Source organism: Thermobia domestica, chromosome 3 (assembly GCF_964235325.1).
Source record: "Thermobia domestica chromosome 3, izTheDome1.hap1.1, whole genome shotgun sequence".
Taxonomy (NCBI): Eukaryota; Metazoa; Arthropoda; class Insecta; order Zygentoma; family Lepismatidae; genus Thermobia; species Thermobia domestica.
In genome coordinates, this window is record NC_137456.1 from 36,272,066 (window position 1) to 36,294,282 (window position 22,217).

Below are 22,217 nucleotides of genomic sequence, written 5' to 3' on the forward strand. Positions count from 1 at the left end.
ATATTCAGCTCTTTCTTCATTAAATCTTTGATATGTTGCTTCTCCTGATGTCCCCATCTGCTATGGTACAATTGTAAAAGAGCTTTATCAGACATCACAACATTCACTTCTTCACTATTACTTGAGGGTACTGGTTCAAACTGCGCTTTGAACAACGCCCCTTGTACTTTTCTTTTGCCTTGAACGATAGCAACTCCGTCCACTTCTAATAAACACTCTGTGGTAGAGGACGTAAATTTACTATTCCTATTCCTATCCTATGCGGACAAAACTGAGAACAGATTTTTCGTAATATTCGGAACGTACCACACATCCGTAAGGATTAAGTCAACTTTCTTGCCTTTCACTTTTGAAAGCACTTTGACGTCACCTTTCCCTAATGCAAGCAGCTTCTCTTTACCTGCTGCTGAAATACTACTCGGGTTCTCAAACTTCTGATAATTGAGGAAGAAATCGGGTGTGTGCGTTACATGCTTCGTTGCACCATTGTCAATCCACAAAACGAAAGGTCCATTTTCTTCTGTAGAACATTCTTCGTTCGCAGAATAGACAATTCTCAACTTGGTTTCACTAGATTTCTGATTCTTCTTCTTCTCATTCTTAGGCGGTTTCCCATCTGCAATCCACTTTTTGCACGTTCGAACCCAATGCCCTCTACGTCTGCAGTAATTACAAATATCGTCTTTCTTCACCTTCTTCTGTAATTGTTTCGGCGGATTCACTACTAATGCTTCTTGCTCTGAAGGCGCACCCTTGTACTTGCCTACTGGTGACCGCTGTACAAAGTTCCTTTCGAACATACACAACTGTGTAGTTAATTCGTCAAACGTACGTTGTACTTCCTTGGTCAGCAACATCCAACTTGATTTGAAAGTTTCAAAAGTACTGGGTAAGATGTGTAACACTTTACAGATCAACAAAAGATCCGGTAATTCAGTATGTCCTTTGTCCTTCAATCCACTGTTGAGTTCCATCCACAAACTGTTCAATTTAGCTATGTGTGTGGAAACATCTTCACTTTCACTCCAAGAAAAGGCGAAAAAGTCCATACAAATCTTGAACAACTGATCTGTGGAACTTGCCTCAAATAGCTTCTTTAAAGCTAACCACATTTCTTCAGCCGTATCTTTGTCTATTATCTTCTGGTAGGCTTCGTCCGTTACTGCACTAGTTATCATCGACATGGCATAACTATTTGCTTTCCGGTAAACGTCAGCCTCTGCTCTATATTTCTTCTTTTGAGCTTCTGAAGCGGAATCTTCTAACGGTTCCGGTTTTCGCAATTTGCCATCGATAACTTCTAGTGTCCCTTCATGGTATTCTAATAAGTCCCTAATTTTTCTTTTCCATATGGGCCACTCTTTCTCACACGATAACGGCTTTATATTCTTTAACAAATCCATCTTCGTGTTTAAAGAAAAAAAAATGACACAGACCAACTAACCTACTAGGTGTATTTGAATACAAGCGTCTCGACTTTTACTACTAGGAAACATAAAATGCAATAAATCTATTTGCACTTCACACCACAACAGTTGCACTTCACTGAGAATATGCATATGTCACTAGCAAGCCTAATATAATGCGTAAGCTATTCGTCGCACTATTCAAGCACTTAAAACCAGACACAGCAGTTTCGGAAAATTTCAGTAAGCACACTGGGCCTTATTAAGCACACTGGGCCCATAACCAGTATGTTGGAAATTTTACAAAAAGAAAAAAAAAACTGAATAGAATAGGTGAGTACCTTACCTCAATTTCCGCAAACGTGGTTTCCGTTCGTAGTCGTGGATAAAAAGAAAAAAACTTCCATTACAGGTAATGCTCCCCTTGATCTTCCTATCTTCTAGAAGATTCGACGTGATTTTTACACTGACAGTCAGTCCTGTGCACAGGCTGGAGTCCAATATTATACACGTCCCAACTTCCTGCAGTACTAACTTCCAGTAGTTATAAAAATCACACCGGAGCACGTAATTATACTCACTTCACTTACTATTTAAACTCACGATCTGTGTTAGACAGGCACACGATCTGTGTTGACCGCACTCTACGATAGTTGCATACGACTTCTTCCTACAGAGCAGCAACTTCCAGCGCACAGCACTCATACTGAAGACAAACTGTAACAGTGTGTGTGTGCATCTCGCTACTACAACTGCCCTTACGTATTGTCACTAGAGGGCGTAAGGCAATACACGTCACTCACCCTGACGTCACTAAACGAAAACTTGATAAACAAAAGCACATAAAAAAGATCTGTATATGCAACACTCCTCACCCTGCGCTTCATCCTAACCCTACCTGCCTGGAAGAATTTCATTGTAATTTAATGGCTCCGACTGTCTTGTCCTCCCGCAAAACTTTACTGTCAAACCTTCCTACTGCACCACTATTCCTGCCCTTGCAACCCTCTTCAATGAAGAATTAGCAGAAGCCCTATCAACAAGACGTCACACCAGCCCAGACGGGGACCAAATCACCTACCAGCATCTTAAGGACCTACCACCTTCAGGTATTCAACTATTACTACAGTGTTTTCAATATATTTGGTCTATGGGACATGTATCAAAGAAATTGGAAACATCATTTAGTACTCCCAATCTTGAAACCGAAAAAAGCAGTGGGTCAAGCTATCAGTTATCAACCTATCACTTTGCTATCATGCCTTAGCAAAACACTGGAAAAAATCTTATTGAGAAAAATTGAATGGTACACAGAATACCATAATATCCTTCCAAACACAATCATCGGAGCTCGTAAAGGAAAGGCTACTCATGATGCGCTATCCACTTTTCTAATAGACATTTGGCAAGCATTCCAACATCGCCAATATGTTGTGGCACTTAAACTGGATTTCGACAGAGCTTACGACCGGATAGATTTAGACAGATTTGTATATCATCTCACTACTGTTAACCTGATATCACAGTTCATCAGGTACGTACACAACTGGCTAGTCAACAGAAGAATCAGTATAAAATACCAAGGGAAAATATCTGCTCCGCGCTTCACATCTCAAGGTTCATGCCTCAGTCCACTGTTATTCAACATCTACATGCTTGACTTTCACCTTGCACTGAAACAACATATTAGAATTCTTAGCTACTTTCATGATCATCTCGTATATGTACATAGCTCGTCTCTACAGGAGGCCAAAAGCAAACTTCAAGTAGCACTAACATTTATCTCGCACTGGAACTTGTCCACTGAAATGCAGGTCAACCACACGAAACCGACACATACTGTCTTTACACGAAAAAGACAAGCGGGAAATATTCGATTGCACATTGACAATCATACACTGAACCGACAGTCACAACTCTCAAACCTGGGAATTATTTTTGATTCACGTCTTTCCTGGAAGCCCCAACTCGAAACTCTTCAGGCAAAGATACAACCGTACATCAATATAATAAGAAGTGTCAGCAACAAAAAATGGGGCACGGATATTGGCCCACTACTCCGAGTTTCTCAACTATGTATAGAAGCCATATTGAATTATGGAGGATACCTTCTCTCACCGACTCCAGCTAGACTCAGCTCTATTCCTCTACGCCCTCAAGAACTTACTCTCCACACAATTTTTTTCGCTACCTCAATCTGCTCCAATCAACGCTCTCTCAGAATCTGCAGGCACAATACCGTTTCCAGTATAAACAGAACACTCTGCTGCTCGTTACATCATGAGATGACCAGGCACGACTTCCTCTACAGCCATCCCCAAACTGAAATTATTATAAACACAAAACAGAACAAGTTATATATCGCAATCGTCGTTTACCGTGTTACAAAATTCAATACCTTACCACCCTTCAAGCAGTGGAACTGGAATTCCCGATCACCACTACCAAAGGAACGAATCTCTTAAGACCGGACAGCGCATAGCCGAGATGGGAATATTATATGGTCCAGCATCATTCGCACCGCACCCTAATCTATACGGATGCTTCCAAAAGAAAAATGAAATGAAATCTTTGAGTTTTACGTCCCGCGGTTATGTCGGTTAGGCTAAAGGAGACGGTGATGATGAGAGAGATGAGTGAAATGGTGGAATGAAGAAAGTGGGAGGAAACGGGAGAATCCCGAGAAAACCCACGCACACGGTGTTTGTCCACCACAAAGTTCACTTGGCGGGGGCTGGGGCTTCCAAAAGAAAACATGGAGATTTGGATTATACCGGAGTGGCAATATACATCCCACAAACATCACAGTCTATAATTCAACGCGTACCGAATCAATGTCAATATTTCACGCAGAGCTATGGGCTATTCGTATAGGATTAAGACATGCCATAGAGCATAAATGTTGGCTATTTTGGTATCTGTAGTGATAGCCTTAGTGCATTACAAAGTATACACACAGCTGCTCTTTCGAACCGCATATCATGGATTCACAGCAATATTAAACAACAACTCGATTCTTAGGGAACGAGATCAATGCGCCTCTTTTTTCTATTGCCCATCCCACTTCGGCATATTTGGCAACTCTGTAGTCGATAAGTATGTGAAGGCTGGAACGCTTCAGGATCGGATAATCAACATTCCTCATCCAGCGGAAAGTTTACATGGTTTCCTACGTCAACAAAGACAAAACAAATGGAGACGCAATCAAGAACAAACAAGACACTGCGAAGGAAAACATTTCTGGAATATATTCGCAGATCCTACGACCAAAAAATGGAAATCACCCGAAGGATGGACGAGGAGACACGTATGTTTACTCTTTAGGTTATACCTAGGTATCGCTCAAACACCGTATCGTTTATATCAGCAATTATACCGAAATACACCCTTATGTTACTGCGGTGAAACGGAAGGGAGATTACTTCATCTCATATTTCAGCGTAAATTAACGCCAGCTTATCGTGACATCCTCTTTATGGTAATACATTGTTTTCACAGTGACTGTTTCGTTTATCTTAGCGAACAATATATGCTCTGTTGTTTATCATCTTCTCCAATACATTCTAGTTAACAACATTTCGCTCTAACAATTCCTTATATAACAATTCAGTCAATATACTCCGCATGTGGTTTGTGTAAACTTCACCTATACCATTTGACTTATATATACCTCAACTATCCAAAGATATGGCGCCGGGCAAGAAAGCAGCGAAGAAGAAGAAGAAAATATCCGTAGGAGCGATATCTACTCTGTTGCAAGGGTGGATAACTTAACGAAATGTGCAATATTTACAATTCCTTATCCGTTACGGTTATTATTTTGTAACCCATTTCTGCACCTAGTTAATAACATTATTAGTCAGTGTACTTTTTAAAATGGTACGCTCTGAATAGCGTTACTCTGAACAACGTTACTCACTGGAACATTCTGCATTTTGGTATCGTAGTAACAGTCACCAAGGGATTAGCATTACTCAAAATACCCACCTATGTCGTACCTGATGAGATTGTTAAGATAACACTGGTTCCAATAAATACGTTTTCTCTCGAACCCAAGGTGTTTTGTTCCTTGATTTTAGCGATATGAAACGTATTGAAATTCTGCAGGACATTTTTGTGTAAGTAGACATATTTTTGTTATGATGAGTACCATTTCTTTTTTTTTCTTTCTCGGTTACCTTTTGTACCTGTATTTCTTCCTCTTCAGGTCTGATGGTCTTGGAGTTACGCTTGAGTAACGTTTAAACATCCTTGGCGACAGGGGGTCTAAGGTGGGCTTAAAAAGAATGTCCATTATATTAGTAAATAAATTTCAGGTTTTTCAGTCTGCTTTCTTTTCCCTTATACTTAACATTCACTAAACACCTAACGGCCCGGGCACATGTCCTTTCAGAATAGGATTACCTTGATTGTTCTGCATTCAAAAAGAGGAAAAACAAAAATGATCAAGAGTGAAGTTTTTAATATTAGCTTATTGAAGGACTTTTACTTCTTGTGATGACACTGCCGGTAGTTGAGTTGATTTGGAGTTTAACGTCCCTTTCGGCAGCGAGGCTTTATGAGGGGACCTACTGATTAACGTGGATTCCAAACCACATGAGCTCAAGCCGGGAATCGAACCCGGGTCTCCTAAGCCAAAGGCGTACGCTAAGCGCTTAACCATGAAGAAGCTCACTTCCGGTAGTCACCAGATGTGTCTATTTTACAACCGACTTGCACTGATCAATGTTATTGAACCTCGAGCTCACTTCCCATCAAGAATCGAACCTGGGACTACATACACCAAAGTTACACATACACCGGCCATCAGGGAAGCAGGAAGGACATTTCATTTGCTTGCAAGCAATTTTTGTTTATAAATCAAATACACATCAGTGGCGTAGCGAGAAACTCATCAAGGGGGCCCACATACAAGCATTATATATACTGTCAACCCCCCTACTAGTGCCTTAAATTGCAATAGCGTAGCTTCAAAAGTAGGAAGATTGTCCTCTGAACATTCTCTAAAATGTGCAGGAAATAGCTAGTAAAAGTATCTCAAGGAATACAAATATAATGCAGAATTTCATGATTTAAAATCTGTATTTTCATTAAACTGATTGTAATTAATGTATAGCTGTATGTTTTGTATTGGATAGGCAAAACATTACCAGATCACAACTGAACAAAGCCTGATTATTTCCTCTATTTGATAACGGTGATCAGATAGCAAACACATACCTTTTAATTTAAAGATGTTGGTCGTCTTCTTGAATAAAAGTGCAGCTTAGTAAAACTCAGAAGATTTGGATGGGTGAAACTACTTGGAGTTAGAACTTTAAATGTTCATGGAACTTGTTAACTAATAACTGTCAACTTCTTAAATATCCGAATATTACTTGTAGATTACTCCCTGTATAATCCTCTCTCCTTCTGCTTGCAGTTCCATCCTTGGTAGAGTATTTATATGTACAACTTTGATTACCAAACTGCTATCTCGATTCACGTCACTACACGTGTTTGCTTATCCCATTCCCGAAATTCACATTTCCGCAATGATCATCAAATAGACAAAATCTCCAGACGTCTATCTCCGTAATCTGACAGTTTTGTCATATCCCAAAATTGTGTCGACGTTAACAAACATTAATTACAACAAATTTTAAAATGCAACTTGACTGTTTGTTGTTCTTTGTCATCACAACATTGCAAATCCACATGTCCACATGTCTGTGTTTATTAACTTACATAAAACAAAACAATGATTACGATCTCATCACAATCTTGAAATAACTTTAATAATGTCTTTCCTTACTTAATTTTAATTTTGTAATTTCTTATCTGTCTGTAACATCTCCTTGCCTCTAACTTTGATTAATTTTAATAATTCTTTCGATTATAATTTTAATTGAACCTAACTACTCAATATATAGGGTCGGACCCAGAATTTTCTGAGAGTGTGCACCAATAACTACCAGTACATTTGAATTGAATTGGAATATTTAAATGCCTTTAGGCACGTGAGTAGATATAAGGCACTTTGGCTGAAATTTGAACCCTCCCCATCTGAGCTCTGGGAAAATTTTGGTTGTGGGAACCCGCTGTTGCTATGCTCATAGTCTTGGACGCCTACCAGTTATAGAAACAAGATTAAACTTGCCTTTTTCGTATTCTCGTCTTGTATTGTTTAGTTATTTGAACCCCCCGCCGCCGCTCCTTCTGGAAAGCCGAAGAGCATAAGCGATTTAGCTCCTTGGTCCTGTTCCCACGAAATGCCTGTAGGTTATGAACTGAACGCCTGATATTCTAATAATTGAAGCTTCTCAGAAGATTGTATGAAATTGTTCTTAGTTGGTAAGGTAAATACTGTATTTCATGATTTTTTTAAAACGTGGGGTGAGAAACGATATATGGCTCTCATAACGAAACACATACCCATACAAAATCGTGTTCCTAAGTGATAGGACCCATGTGGGAAAATTTTCGGTTTGGGAACGTTCCCTGGGTTGCTAAGATGAATTTGATTGTTTTAAAACGTATTGGATTCCATTGATTGAACATAATCTAATAACGGGAGCATCTCATATCATTTGATAATGTTTTCACAACGTAGGATGAAAATCTGTATACTCATACTCAACAGGGGGACACATTCCGATAGAGGTGTCTGTATAAACAAAATGAAACATGACTTTCTCAAGTCTTGATGTGAAGGTATTATCTTATGTCTGTATTGAAACCGTGACGGGATATGTTTTCGATTACTAGTATGCGACCCTGATTATTGAAGTCGTGTGTGAACGTGTTAAGACATGTTTCTGAAAAGTAATCAGGTGTGTGTGTGTTGTGGAAGACAAAAAGAGAATATATGGAAGAGAGTTAACATAAGAGTTGTGTTTAATCTTCATCGTCCCGTTCGTTTTAAACTAGGGGCCGCGGTGGCTCAATGGTAGAGCGTTCACCTCTGGTGCTTGGGGTTCCGGGTTCGATCCCAGCTTCCGCCAAGTGAACTTTGAGGTGGACAAACACCGTGTGCGTGGGTTTTCTCGGGGTTCTCCCATTTTCTTCATTCCACCATTTCATTCATTACTCATCATCACCGTCTCCTCAGCCTAACCTGCATAATCGTGGGACGTAAAACTGAAAGATTTCATTTCATTTTTTCGTTTAAAACTAGCAATAGCGTGTGTGTGTGTGTTTGTGCGTACGCTTGTGACGCTGGCTGTCAAGAGTTATCATCGGACGTTTTTATTAAAATAGGTAAGTAAAAAAAAATCAGTGTTATGTATTCATTTAACTATAAAGACTGGAGACAATGTATTTGCTTAGCGTTTCCGTATTTGGTAATGAGACGGAATTCTAACGTTAAAAACACATACATATAAACGAATCTGAACTGAATGATGATTCAACTCCTTGTACATGGAATTCCGAGAAAATGATAAGATAGCTTACAGCTATCGTAAGAAATGTCTGGAGTCTTGTGTAAAGCAGATAGTGAACGTAAAGTCGTATCACTTATAGTTTAATGTTAAAATACTATTATAAAAAGAAGAGGTATATTATGTGTTTTAATTTTGATAATATAATGTCTACCTGTCTGTAGTATGTGCTCAGGGTCAGCAAACATTAAAGGCGCGAACAATTACATGAAATCTTTGAGTTTTACGTCCCACGATTATGCCAGTTAGGCTAATTGGAAATCTTTCAGTTTTACATCCCACGATAGGAAATCTTTGAGTTTTACGTCCCACAGCTATGCTGCTAGGTTAATGGAGACGGTGATGATGAGAAATGAGTAAAATGATGGAATGAAGAAAGTGGAAGGAAAGGAAACGGGAGAACGCCGAGGAAATCCATGCATATGATTATTGTCCACAACAAAGTTCAGTTGGTGGAAACAGGATTTTGAACCTGGGACCCCATGAACCATAAGTGAACGCTCTACCACTGATCCACCGAGACCCCTGACGAAAAGGTATCAAAATATGGTCAGAAACGCGGCCTCCGAGCTAAGATCCAATCAAGGACCCCCAAGTACTGAGCCACCGTGCCCCCTAAGTGAATGTTGATAGAATAAAAAAATGTGGAACGAGAGAAACCATAAATGAAATCTTTGAGTTTTACGTCCAACGCATATGACGATTACGTTAATGGGAAAACTTTAAGTTTTACGTTCCACAGTTATGTCGGCTAGGCTAATGAAGATGGTGATCATGAGAAATGAATGAAATGTTGGAATGGAGAATGTGGGAGGAAACGGGAGAGCCGAGAGGAAATCCACGTACACAGTGTTTGTCCACCACAAAGTTCACTTGGAGGGAAAAGGATTTTGGACCTGCTACCCTCCACGTACACAGTGTTTGTCCACCACAAAGTTCACTTGGTGGGAACAGGATTTTGAACCTTTGACCCTCATACACCAGAGGTGAACGCTCTATCCCAGAGCAACCAAGACCCATAGATCGAGAGAGAGAGGTCATACCACAACACTCATGCAATAATTGTTTTGGCACTCCTTGAATGTTTTAACGATGAACATTCGTTCCTATACGTATGAAATATAAACAAAAGTGAATATCTGTCTGTATGTGGTCCCTGTGTCTGTATGTGGTCTGGGGATCAGAGAAGTCAGGCGAAAAATGATCAAAAATTTGGTCATGGTCTCAGACCAAGACGAAGCGGAGATATGTTTGTGTGTGTTTTAGCCATTGATATTATATGATAGCTTTAAATAAAAGTGTATATCTGTCTGTCTGTGATCTGGGTGGTCAGATAAAGGAGCCGAAAAGGTATCAAACTTTGGTCATGGTCTCAGACTAAGACGAAGCGTTTTGGGGAGGTAAACAAGAGTTTACGTTACTTTCAAAGTTATCTCAACCCTCACGCCTTAAAGAACACTTCACTAATAGGAGGGTGGGTTATCGAAACATGTAAAAATGATTTAAAATGTTCCATATTAGTGTCAACTTCATAGTTTTAGGGCCGCTGTGTTCAATGATGATGCTCTGAACTCATTAGTACACCATCTATGGGGTTGAAGTTGGGGATCGGCAGAGTTGGTATCGAGACACGTAAAAATAATTTAAAATGATCGATATTAGTGTCAAATTCATAGTTTTCGGGACCGCTGTGCTTATTGATGATACTCCGAATTCATTAGTACACCATCTAAGTGGGTTAGAGTAGGGGCCCAGGCGGTGATAACGAGTTGTGTAAAAATTATTCAAAATGTTCGATATTAGTATCAAATCCATAGTTTTTGGGGTCGCTGAGTTCAGTAATGAAACTATGAACTCAGTAATGCATCATCTGAGGGGGGATGAAGTTGGGTCATCCAGGGGTGATATCGTGGATCTGTTTACACTATATGTAGTTCTCCAGATATAAGGTGTATGAGATAATTCTTGATTGAAATATATTGGATCTTGAAGTAGGGGTCACAAAAATTTTGAACGGTCCAATAAATCGGCTTTTCGCATTTTTTAGGGAATGAGAACATCATAGTGAGTTAAGTTATAGTTTTCGCAATCATTGAGACATCATATCCTCGTAAGAGAAAGAGAGATGAAATCTTTCAGTTTAACGTCCCACAAATATGCTCCTTACGTTGCAAAAAGAACGATATTAGTGTCAAATACATATTTTTCGTAGTCGCTGAAACTCTGAAAGAATAAGTATAAACTTCACGTACAGAACGTTTATACATTAGACAACACACTTGAAGCAAACTGTGAAAATACATTTGTTTCACTCCCATGGAAGCGAAAAAAAGTTACAAATCAATTTAAATACTTAAAAGGTATGCTACTTTCCTTTGAAATTTCTGCTTTTTCCGTATAACGAATTGAAATCTATGTGTATATATACTGTTTATATCGATTTGGAATATGGTTATAACTAACGAGATGAATTTCTTTTTTATTTTAGGTTGAACACAGATAAAGATACGTGTATAATCTATTTCTTATCCTTACTGATATTATTATTTCTTTGTTAATTACATATATATAGCCCTTTTTTATTTACTCGTATATTCCTTTAAACCACTTTTATTTATATTCCATTTTAAATAATACTTATATATCCTCTATTTACTATTTACATATACATATTGGAATATATATATATATATATATATATATATATATATATATATATATATATATATATATATATATATATATATATATATATATATACACAGTTCCATAATTCGTGTTATTTTCTACAGCGCTGGGAGAAGATTAAGTTTATACATTATTAATGTAAAATTTGGCACTCTTATTGAGAAGTATCTGAATTTTTCGAATTTCTAAAGAAAACAAGAGAAAATTGCTGTTTAGCCCCCCTTTTAGGGGTGTAAACACGAAAGTTCATTTTCCTTATGGGAGATTCAATGTTAAATTTTAGAAGCAGTTTTCTCCAATAATTATTCGTGAAGATTTTGGAGCAAATGAGTTGTATTTGTTACAAAATGCAAAAAACACTCATTCAAAAAACTAGTAAAGCCGTCTCAAACATTATTTTGCGAAGGTCCCCCTTTTGGGGGGAAAGGGGCGTAAAAAGGTGGTGGGTGATACGTTACCAAAATCCCAAAATTTATTTTCGTAATGCCAGTAAGCGTGAGATTAATCACAAATGTCACAGAATTAATGCTCCAATGTCCTTACATGTAAGAGTGACTGATAATGGGGCTACAACCCCCTTTCAAAAATAAAAAAAAATCACCATAAATATCCTTAGTAGGGACATACGAGAAGAAGATATTTTTGTTAATTAATGTGAAATTTGGCGTCAATGTATCAAATGAGTATGCGTTTTTCAAATCTCGAATGTTATTTTGATAACGCACCGCCTTAGGGGGGCACAGGGGGCGAAGCGCTCAATGATGGATCTTTATAAAAATTCAAAATTTTGTTCCGGAAATGCCAGTGAGCGTCAGATTTTTCACCACTGTCACAGAATTAATATTCTAATGCTCCTTGCATGTGCCAGTGACTTATATAGGGCAATAGCCCCCTTTCAAAAATTAAAAAAATCACCATAAATATCCTTAGTAGGGACATACGAGAAGAAGGTATTTTTTTAATTAGTGTAAAATTAGGCGTCATTGTATCAAAAGAGTATGTGTTTTTCAAATCTGGAATGTTATTTTGATAACGCACCGCCTTAGGGGGGACAGGGGGGCGAAGCACTCGATGATGGATCTTTATAAAAATTAAAATTTTGTTCCGGAAATGCCAGTGAGCGTCAGATTTTTCACCGCTGTCACAGAATTAATATTCTAATGCTCCTTGCATGAGCCAGTGACTTATATGTGGCTATAGCCCCCTTTCAAAAATAAAAAAATCACCATAAATATCCTTAGTAGTGACATAAGAAAAGAAGGTACGTTTTGTCAATTAATGTGTAATTTGGCGTCGTTGTAGCACAAAGGTATGAGTTTTTCACAACTGAAATGTTATTTTAGTAACCACTGCCTTAGGGGGGCACAGGGGGCGAAGCATCAGATGATAGACCTTTATAAAAATTCCAAATTTTGTTCCGGAAATGCCAGGGAGGGTCAGATTAATCACAAATGTCACAGAATTAATATTCCGATGCTCCTTGCATGTGTCAGTGACTGATATGGGGCTACAGCCTCCCTTCCAAAAATCATATTAAAAATTCACCACAAATATCCTTAGCAGGAACATACCGGAAGAAATTCTTTTTTTAAAATCAATTATGTTAAATTTGGTGTTATTGTGCTAAAAAGGTATGTGTCTTTTAATATGGGATGTTACTTTGGTACCACACGGCCTTAGGGGGCACAGGGAGCGAAACATAAAATGATGGATGTTTATAAAAAATTCCAAATTTTATTCTGGAAATGTCAGTGAGCATCAGATTAATCATAAATTTCGCAGAATTAATATTTCGATAAAAATTCCAAATTTTATTCTGGAAATGTCAGTGAGCATCAGATTAATTATAAATTTCGCAGAATTAATATTTCGATGTGTTTTGCATGTGCCAGTGATTGATATGGGGCTACAGCCCCCTTCCAAAAGTCACATAAAAAATTAGCCATAAATATTTTAGCAGGGACATCCGAGAAACCATTATTTCTTGTGAAACTAATGTAAAATAATTTATCTTAGTAAAAAGGTACGCGTTTTTTAAATATAGAATGTTATCTTGGTGACACCGGATTAGGAGGGCACAGGGCGCGCAGCATCAGCATCTGAATCTTTATTTAAAAAATCCAAATTTTATTCTGGAAGTGTGAATGAGTATCAGATTAATCACAAATGACACAGAATTAAGATTCCGATGCTCCTTGCATGTGACAGTAATTGATGTGGGGCTACAACCCCCTTCCACAAATCACGATAAATATTCTTAACAGGGACACACCGGAAGAAGCTATTTTTTAAAATCAAGTAATGTGAAATTTGGCGCTGGTTTTTTTTTAATTCGGTATAATTTTGATAACGCACCACCTTTAGTGGCAAAGGGAGCGAAGCTTAAGATTGTGGATCTTTATGAAAATTCCAAATTTTATTTTGAAAATGCTAATGAGCGTCAGATTAGTCACAAATGTCACAGAATTATTATTCCGATGCTCTTTGCATGTCCCAGTGACTTATATGGGCTACAGCCTCCTTCCAAAAATCACAAAAATTCAGAATAAATATGTCAATTAATATATAAGTTGTCATTATTGCAAAACAAAAAATATATACAATAAACCTGGAAATTAACTGTAAATGAATAACTTCTGTCTGTGTAACTGATTATGCATATAGCTTTGTTGTGATGGTGTCACTGGAATATAATCAAAGAATTTTATATTTTTAAAAATCAATTAGGGCTCTTTTTATAGCAGAAAATCTCACACCAAATCACCTACGTATTTTCTATACACGTAAGCAGAACCATCTCGAAATAGAACACAAAATGACAATGGAAAACGTAGCAGGAACAAAAAAAAATCTTAATGAAAAGTAAGATCTTAAAAATTAAAAGTGAGCTTTAAGTTTCAATATTGTTTGCTTTATTCGTAAAAAGAAAAAACATGTATTTTCATTGCTTCTTACACAATAACCGTATTATCCAACTTTCCATATAACAACTTACTCGTATGTACTGCAGACGTAATACACACAGACACACAGTTGTAATAGAAACAAATGTTTCCCGAGGAATAAGAATCTGTTGCTGGAAATTATTCTTTGTTGAAAACAACTTTTTTGGATCTACTATCACTAATTGTTTAAAAAGATCATTAACCTAAGTGTAAAACCCATAAAATCAAATTACTTTTATTCCGCATGCCCTCCTGAACGAGCAAGACATAAATTAATGCGATTTACTATAAAAACTGTGAACACCTTCTCCAACATATCTGGAGTGATCATCTCTATACGGTGGACAATCCTCTGTTTCAAATCCTCTACACTGTTACATGATTTTTGGTAGACAATTTGTTTTAGGAATCCCCACAAGAAAAAATCGCATGGTGTAAGATCCGGACTTCTTGGTTCCCATTCGACACTTGACCCCATAGAAATAATCCGTTCCCCAAATTTCTCTCTCAAAAGATTTATAGTCGTATTTGAGCGATGCGCTGGCGCTCCATCTTGCATAAACCATAATTCATCACTTTGACCTAAATTTAAACGATCAAGCTCAGCAAATACTTTTTCTCTTAGTAGCTTTTGGTATGATGACGTTGTTACATTTTCATCAAAAAAGAAAGATCCTATCACCTCAGTCGTAGTTATACCACACCAAACCATTATTCCTCATTTGTCCATTGACACTTCTGATCTCACGTTCGGCTGTATCGATGACCAATATCTTGCATATGATCAGAACACAGAACCATTTAAGAAGAATTTTGCTTCATCGGAAAACATCACTTGAAATAAGAACGTAGGGTTTTCATTTAACTTCTCGATAAACCAGTTACAGAAATAAACACGATCACCGTAATCACTTGCACACAATTCAGAAGCCATTAGGACCTTGTATGGTTTTACCTTCAAGTTTCTTAAAATTCTTTGTAGCGTAGTTTTCTTAATATTTAAGCCTAAACTTCGACGAGCAAGGGATTTCCGCGGTGAACTAGTAACAGATAACAACACCTGTCTTTTTGTTTCTTCTGTAGATACACTTGGAGATCTTCCTGCACTTTTTCTAGATGCAAGATGGGCAGTGTGAAAACAATTGCTGAGGAACTGTTTGTACAAACGGTGAATTTGCATATCGTGTACTTTTAATCCGAGTTCTTTAACTACACGGGATCTTGTTGCTCTTGCAGATTTTTCTGATAAAATGTACCATTCAATTACACTAGCTCGCTGATCCTGAGTTAAAGACTGCATGATAGAAGGACACTACAGTATGAATGCACTCTTAAAGTATACTGGAAACGACAAGTAATTATCAAATGATTAAGCCAGTCTATCCCCGAGATTCACCTACTATGTAATGTCCATTTCCGAAGAAGTCAATCTAACCCAAGTGTTGATTACAGACACGAAATCCTATTGAACTGTCAACACGTTAACTCGTAAATCGTTGGTGTATTGCGATAAGAAAAGGTCTGAAACTGTTGTCAGCACACATGAACAAGAAGTTGAGTCAGGAATTAGAGGGTGTTTTATAAACAAAAGTTTGTTGACATTGCTTAAAATCAGCTTACAGTGGGACGCCAACAAATGATTCGGACGTGTTCCAGTGCATCTTAAACACACATCTCTTAGCATGCATTCTGAATAGGCCAGAGAGAAGCATGGAAGATAATAAAACAAAGTGGTGTGGTTCTTTAAATGATTTTGGGACAGGGAAGGGGGAATTAAATCACTAAAGTGGTCGCTGGCACATGGAGGTAGCTTCTAAGCATTAATTTTGGTATATTTCCAAATATTTAGACGTTCACGGGAAATAACGAAAAAGTTTGAATTTTTCTTACTGCCTATCTTCCCCAATTTGGAGGTTTGGCGTAATAAAACTAGAAACGCATGTACCATCATAGATGAAAGGGGAGGAAGAAGAGGAATGGTATCGTATTTTCTATCTAAAACTGCTAACTTACAGCAAAATTCGTATAAATATAGAGCAAACTGCTTTCCGCATTTTACATTCAAACTCCAGTTAGGCCAATCAAATTTTGAGTTGACGCCACTAAAAGAGATCAACACATGACCATTATCATATTGTCGCTTTAGCCCTTTTTCTAAACAAACATTTTTCGACAATAATGCCAAATTTCACTTTAATAATGAAAAATATTTACCTTCTGCCAGTAGGTCCTTGCGTATAAGGACATTCATCATGAATTTCTATTGTTTTATGAAAGGGGATTGTAGCCTAATATCAGTCACTGGTACAGTCCACAGCAAAAAACCTGCAACATGAGCATATATGTTTATTGTGAAACGACGATCTCTTTTGCTCCAAAATAAGTGTGCAGGGGAGGACGCCGAGGTTTCTCCTGGCGTGATTCAGGCCATTTAGACGTTATGTTGATTCCCTGTACTGTTAGTCGTAGTTTCACTATAAACTTACATGCTCATATTGTAGGTTCTTTGCTGCGGATTGTACATGGAAATAGCATAGGAGCATTAATTCTGTGCGCCTTGCAATTAATTTCATGCTCATTGGCACTACCAAAATAAAATTTGGAATTTTTATACTTCGGCCCCTGTGCCCTCCAAAGCCAAAAATTACCAACGGCGCCCATTTTCCCCTGTTACCAAAATAACATTTCAGATTTGGAAAATACATAACTTTTTATCACAATAACGCCAAATTTCACATTAATCGACCAATAGGAAAAAGCTTCTTCTGGTATGTCCCTGTTTATTTATCGTAATTTTTGGTGATTTGTGGAAGGTGGCTGCAGCACCACATCAATCACTGGCACATGCAAGGAGCATCGGAATATTAATTCTGTGTCATTTGTGATTAACCTAATACTCATTCACACTTCCAGAATAAAATTTGGGATTTTTATAAACATCCATCATTTATGTTTCGCCCCCTGTGTTCCCCTAAGGCGGTGCGTTATCAAAATAACATTCCAGATTTGAAAAACGCATACTCTTTTGATACAATGACGCCTAATTTTACATTAATTTAAAAAATACCTTCTTCTCGTATGTCCCTACTAAGGATATTTATAGTGATTTTTTTATTTTTGAAAGGGGGCTATAACCCCATATAAGCCACTGGCACATGCAAGGAGCATTAGAATATTAATTCTGTGACAGTGGTGAAAAATCTGACGCTCACTGGCATTTCCGGAACAAAATTTTGAATTTTTATAAAGATCCATCATTGAGCGCTTCGCCCCCTGTGCCCCCCTAAGGCGGTGCGTTATCAAAATAACATTCGAGATTTGAAAAACGCATACTCATTTGATACATTGACGCCAAATTTCACATTAATTAACAAAAATATCTTCTTCTCGTATGTCCCTACTAAGGATATTTATGGTAATTTTTTTTATTTTTGAAAGGGGGTTGTAGCCCCATTATCAGTCACTCTTACATGTAAGGACATTGGAGCATTAATTCTGTGACATTTGTGATTAATCTCACGCTTACTGGCATTACGAAAATAAATTTTGGGATTTTGGAAACATATCACCCACCACCTTTTTACGCCCCTTTCCCCCCAAAATTGGGACCTTCGCAAAATAATGTTTGAGACGGCTTTACTAGTTTTTTGAATGAGTGTTTTTTGCATTTTGTAACAAATACAACTCATTTGCTCCAAAATCTTCACGAATAATTATTGGAGAAAACTGCTTCTAAAATTTAACATTGAATCCCCCATAAGTAAAATGAACTTTCGTGTTTACACCCCTAAAAGGGGGGCTAAACAGCAATTTTCTCTTGTTTTCTTTAGAAATTCGAAACATTCAGGTATTTCTCAATAAGAGTTCCAAATTTTACATTAATAGTAAATAAACTTCATCTTCTCCCAGCGCTGTAGAAAATAACACGAATTATGGAAGTGTATATATATATATATATATATATATATATATATATATATATATATATATATATATATAGGAGAAGATGGTAATAATAAGACGCAAGTTGTTCTAAGAGAAGTAGATGCCGTAATCGGAATAGAAGAAGAAGAAGAAGAAGATCATCCACAAAGGAAGGAAGAAGATGAAAGGAAGAAAGGAACACAAAAGGAAGAAGAACATGTAGAAGAAGAAGAAGAAAAATAGAAATAGAAAAAGAAGAGTTAATCATCAAAAACGAAGATTAAGAAAGAGATGCAGCTAATGAAATTCAAATTGCAGAAGAAAAAGAAGAATGTCAGGAAGAAGAACTATTGGAAATATTGGAAAGTGCAGCTAATAGATTGATAACAGAAGAAGAGGAATCATCCGAACGTATTGAACAGATTAAAAATAGTTACATGAAGCAGCAAAAGACGTCGAAGAAAGGACAAATGAAGAAGAAGAAGAACAAGAAGAGTTGCTAAATCTAACTTTCTCCCAAATAATGGGAGAGACTTACAATGAGGAAGAGAAGACAGAAGAAGTTGAGTTCTAAAAAACTGAGCTAGAAAAATGGATTAACAATTTATTTCCTAATCCGGAAAAACAAGAAGAACAAGAAGTAATATATCCATCAATTATGGAAATATTAGCAGAAGCTAATACAGAACATACAGAAATAGGAATCGATTTAGACGAAATAGAAAAAAGAAATGATGCATTGCTATCCTATTTGAAGCAGAACGAAACCCAAATATACAAGTGGGATTTGGAAATAACAGGCGTAATGATGGAAACAATAGATTTCATATAACAGAAGAACGTAGAAGACAATAAAGAAGATACAATATAGAGGGTACAGTGTTAAGATTTCGTCTAGCCCCCGTGCGTGCAGATGAAAATCCTTTTACTGCAATTGAAACAAGTCTACGGGCTTTAATAGATTATTTGCTACGTAATGTGGATCAGCATGATTACGTAGAAATAACAATCAGAAATGAAAGAGGAGGACACCGCCCATTTTGGTTAGCGTTTGGGGGCGGTGGGTTGTCATACTGCTACTATTAAGGGCTCCAAACTTTGGGATGGGTTTTATTTATATATATAAAATAAGAAAAATTGTTCTTCTGGGGGGCAATCGCCCCCCATTGATCCGCCCCTGGTTCAGAGAAGCAATATATCTCTCAGCAGAATTTCTATGGACAAGTTATGAAAAAGTACTGCAAAGTAATGCGGCTTTTCTTATAAATGAAGATTGCATCGTGAATTTTCATCGTGTACGTATGCCAAGAGGATAAGGTCGTTTGAAACAACTTGTTATGAATACTGAGGAATATGTAAAGGCAAAACGAGGTATTATCACAATTAAGAACACAGGTATAAGATGTTTAACGCATGCAATCATCGTTTCCATAGGACTGAAAAAATAGAAGGGAAGGGAAGAAATCAAACCCATACGATAGATATGTAAAAAATCAAAGTAAATATATCATAGAAAAAGAAGCAGCTGCCAGTGTAGATCTCAGTCGTGGTGGTGGAATTTCTGAAATTCGTATATTTCAGAAAGATTTAAAGGTTTATAAAATTACAGTGTATACGGGATTTTCAGGAAGTGATGTTATGTTTGAAGCTCCACCAAGTGATAATGAGAGAACAACTTTAAATTTACTGTTCATAGATAATCATTACAACATCATTGAAAGCTTGACAGCATGTTTTAGCTGTAGTTATTATTGCGAAAGCTGACATAAGAAATATGAAAACAACCATACACTTTTGAAACAATGTACAGCTGTATGTTGTCCATGTCATCAGAAGCCACCATGTGACTTTAAAGAAACCCATATTACTTTTAATGATTGTAATCGAAAATTGTATGGCCAGTCATGCTATGACTATCACAAGTCAGCGCCGTATCAAAATTTAAAGCCTTTATGTTCCATTGTGAAGTGTTGTGCCCAGTGTTTGAAAATTTTTGTAGTTAAAAAAAGAGTCTCAGTTTGTGAAGAAAGGTGTTGCAATGTTTGCTATGGTATAGTATCACCCAATCATGAATGTTACATGAAAGTGAATGAAAGAAGAAAATCGAAAAAAGTCAATGAAAAGATTATCATGGAGAAGAAAGCTATGACTGTGTTTTGTGATATTGAATGTACACAAGATACGAAAATAGAAGAGGAGGACGGAAACATATATGAACATATACCTAATGTCTTTGTTAGTAAACATGCATGTTACAGTTGTTATGAAGATAACAACATAAAAATGATTGTATCGTTTGTGGAAAACGAGAAAATATATTTGACGGAGAAAATGTAATAGAAGACTTTCTAAAACGTCTTCAACAACGTCGACCAAATATTAAATCAGTAAGATGCGTGGCCCATAATTCTAAGGACTATGATGCACAGTTCATAATTAAAGCCATGGTTGAAAAGATGAATTTGACTCCAGAAGTAATCATGAATGGGGCGAAAATTCTATCTCTTAAAATAGGGAACGTAACCTTTATTGATTCACTAAGTTTTCTTCCTATGCCCTTAAGTAAATTAAGTGGTGTGGTTGGTCTTCAATCGTGCAAAGGATATTTCCCACACTTTTTCAATCGACGTGAGAACCAAACATATGAAGGTACACTTCCAGACATTAGATATTATGGAGCAGATACCATGAAAGTAGACGAAAGACGCAAGTTTCCACAATGGTATACTGAACATCAAAACGATACCTTTAAAATGAAAGAACTCATCAAGTATTGTGTACAGGATGTTGAAGTATTACGTCAAGCATGTATTTCCTTTATGAATACATTTGAATCTGAAACAAATGTAAATCCCTTACTTGAATGCATTACAATCACCAGTGCATGTAATTTGGTGTATCGAAGAAATTTCCTAAAGGAAAATACAATTGGTATCACATCAAAGAACGGGTATCGATGAAGAGATGTCCAATCAGTTGAAGCAGTACAATGGATAGCTTGGGAAGAAAAACCAAGAAACAAAGAAATTACCAATACTGCTCGTAGTAAGGAGAAACGAATAGCATCAATGAAAGTAGATGGTGTAAGGACAGATCCCAACACAGGAAGAATACATGTGTGGAAGTATGACGAGGATTGGACCAATGGCTATATTTTCTGTTACTCTAACGACAGAGATAAACCCATCTATAACAATGCTACAGATACCATGGAATTTCGATATGAAGCAACGAAGAAGAAAATTTAAAAATTAATATATTTTGGCTGTGAAGTGCAGGAAATATGGGGCTGTGAATATAAAAACAATTGGCATGAAATGAAGAGATGAAGAAGTATGTTAATAATCATCCATACACAAAGAAAACACCGTTGAATGCTCGTGACGCTTTTTTCGGAGGATGTGTGAATGCCAAACGTTGTATCATAAAGCACAAGAATCTGAAGAAGAAATAATTGAAAACAAGGATGTTATTTCGCTATACCCATATATCTCTAAGACTAAGAAATTTCCAATTCGTCATCCTACTATTTATCTGCCTCGAAATTCAAATATTCCAAGCATTGAACAAGCAGAAGGATTAGTTGAACTAAGTATTCTACCTCCAAAATATCTCTTACAACCAGCACTCCCTTACAAATCAAATAATAAATTGATGTTTCCACTTTGTCGTACGTGTTGTGATCAATTAAACGAAACACCTTGTAATCACAGCGATGAGGAGCGAGTTCTACATGGTACATGGATTGCAGATGAAGTAAGAAAAGCATTAGAAAAAGGATACAAATAATAAATATTCATGAAATCTGGGCATATGATGTTGTTGAATATGAT

The 22,217-nt window shown here is 37.0% G+C and overlaps 1 protein-coding gene across 1 annotated transcript; it reads right to left on the reverse strand.

Annotated features, from left to right (window-relative positions):
• Positions 1-257: 257 nt before the first annotated feature.
• Positions 258-1,403, reverse strand: LOC145681743 (uncharacterized). Its single transcript, XM_081753352.1, has one exon. The coding sequence runs from the start codon at positions 1,401-1,403 to the stop codon at positions 258-260; it is 1,146 nt and encodes a 381-aa protein (XP_081609478.1).
• Positions 1,404-22,217: the final 20,814 nt, after the last annotated feature.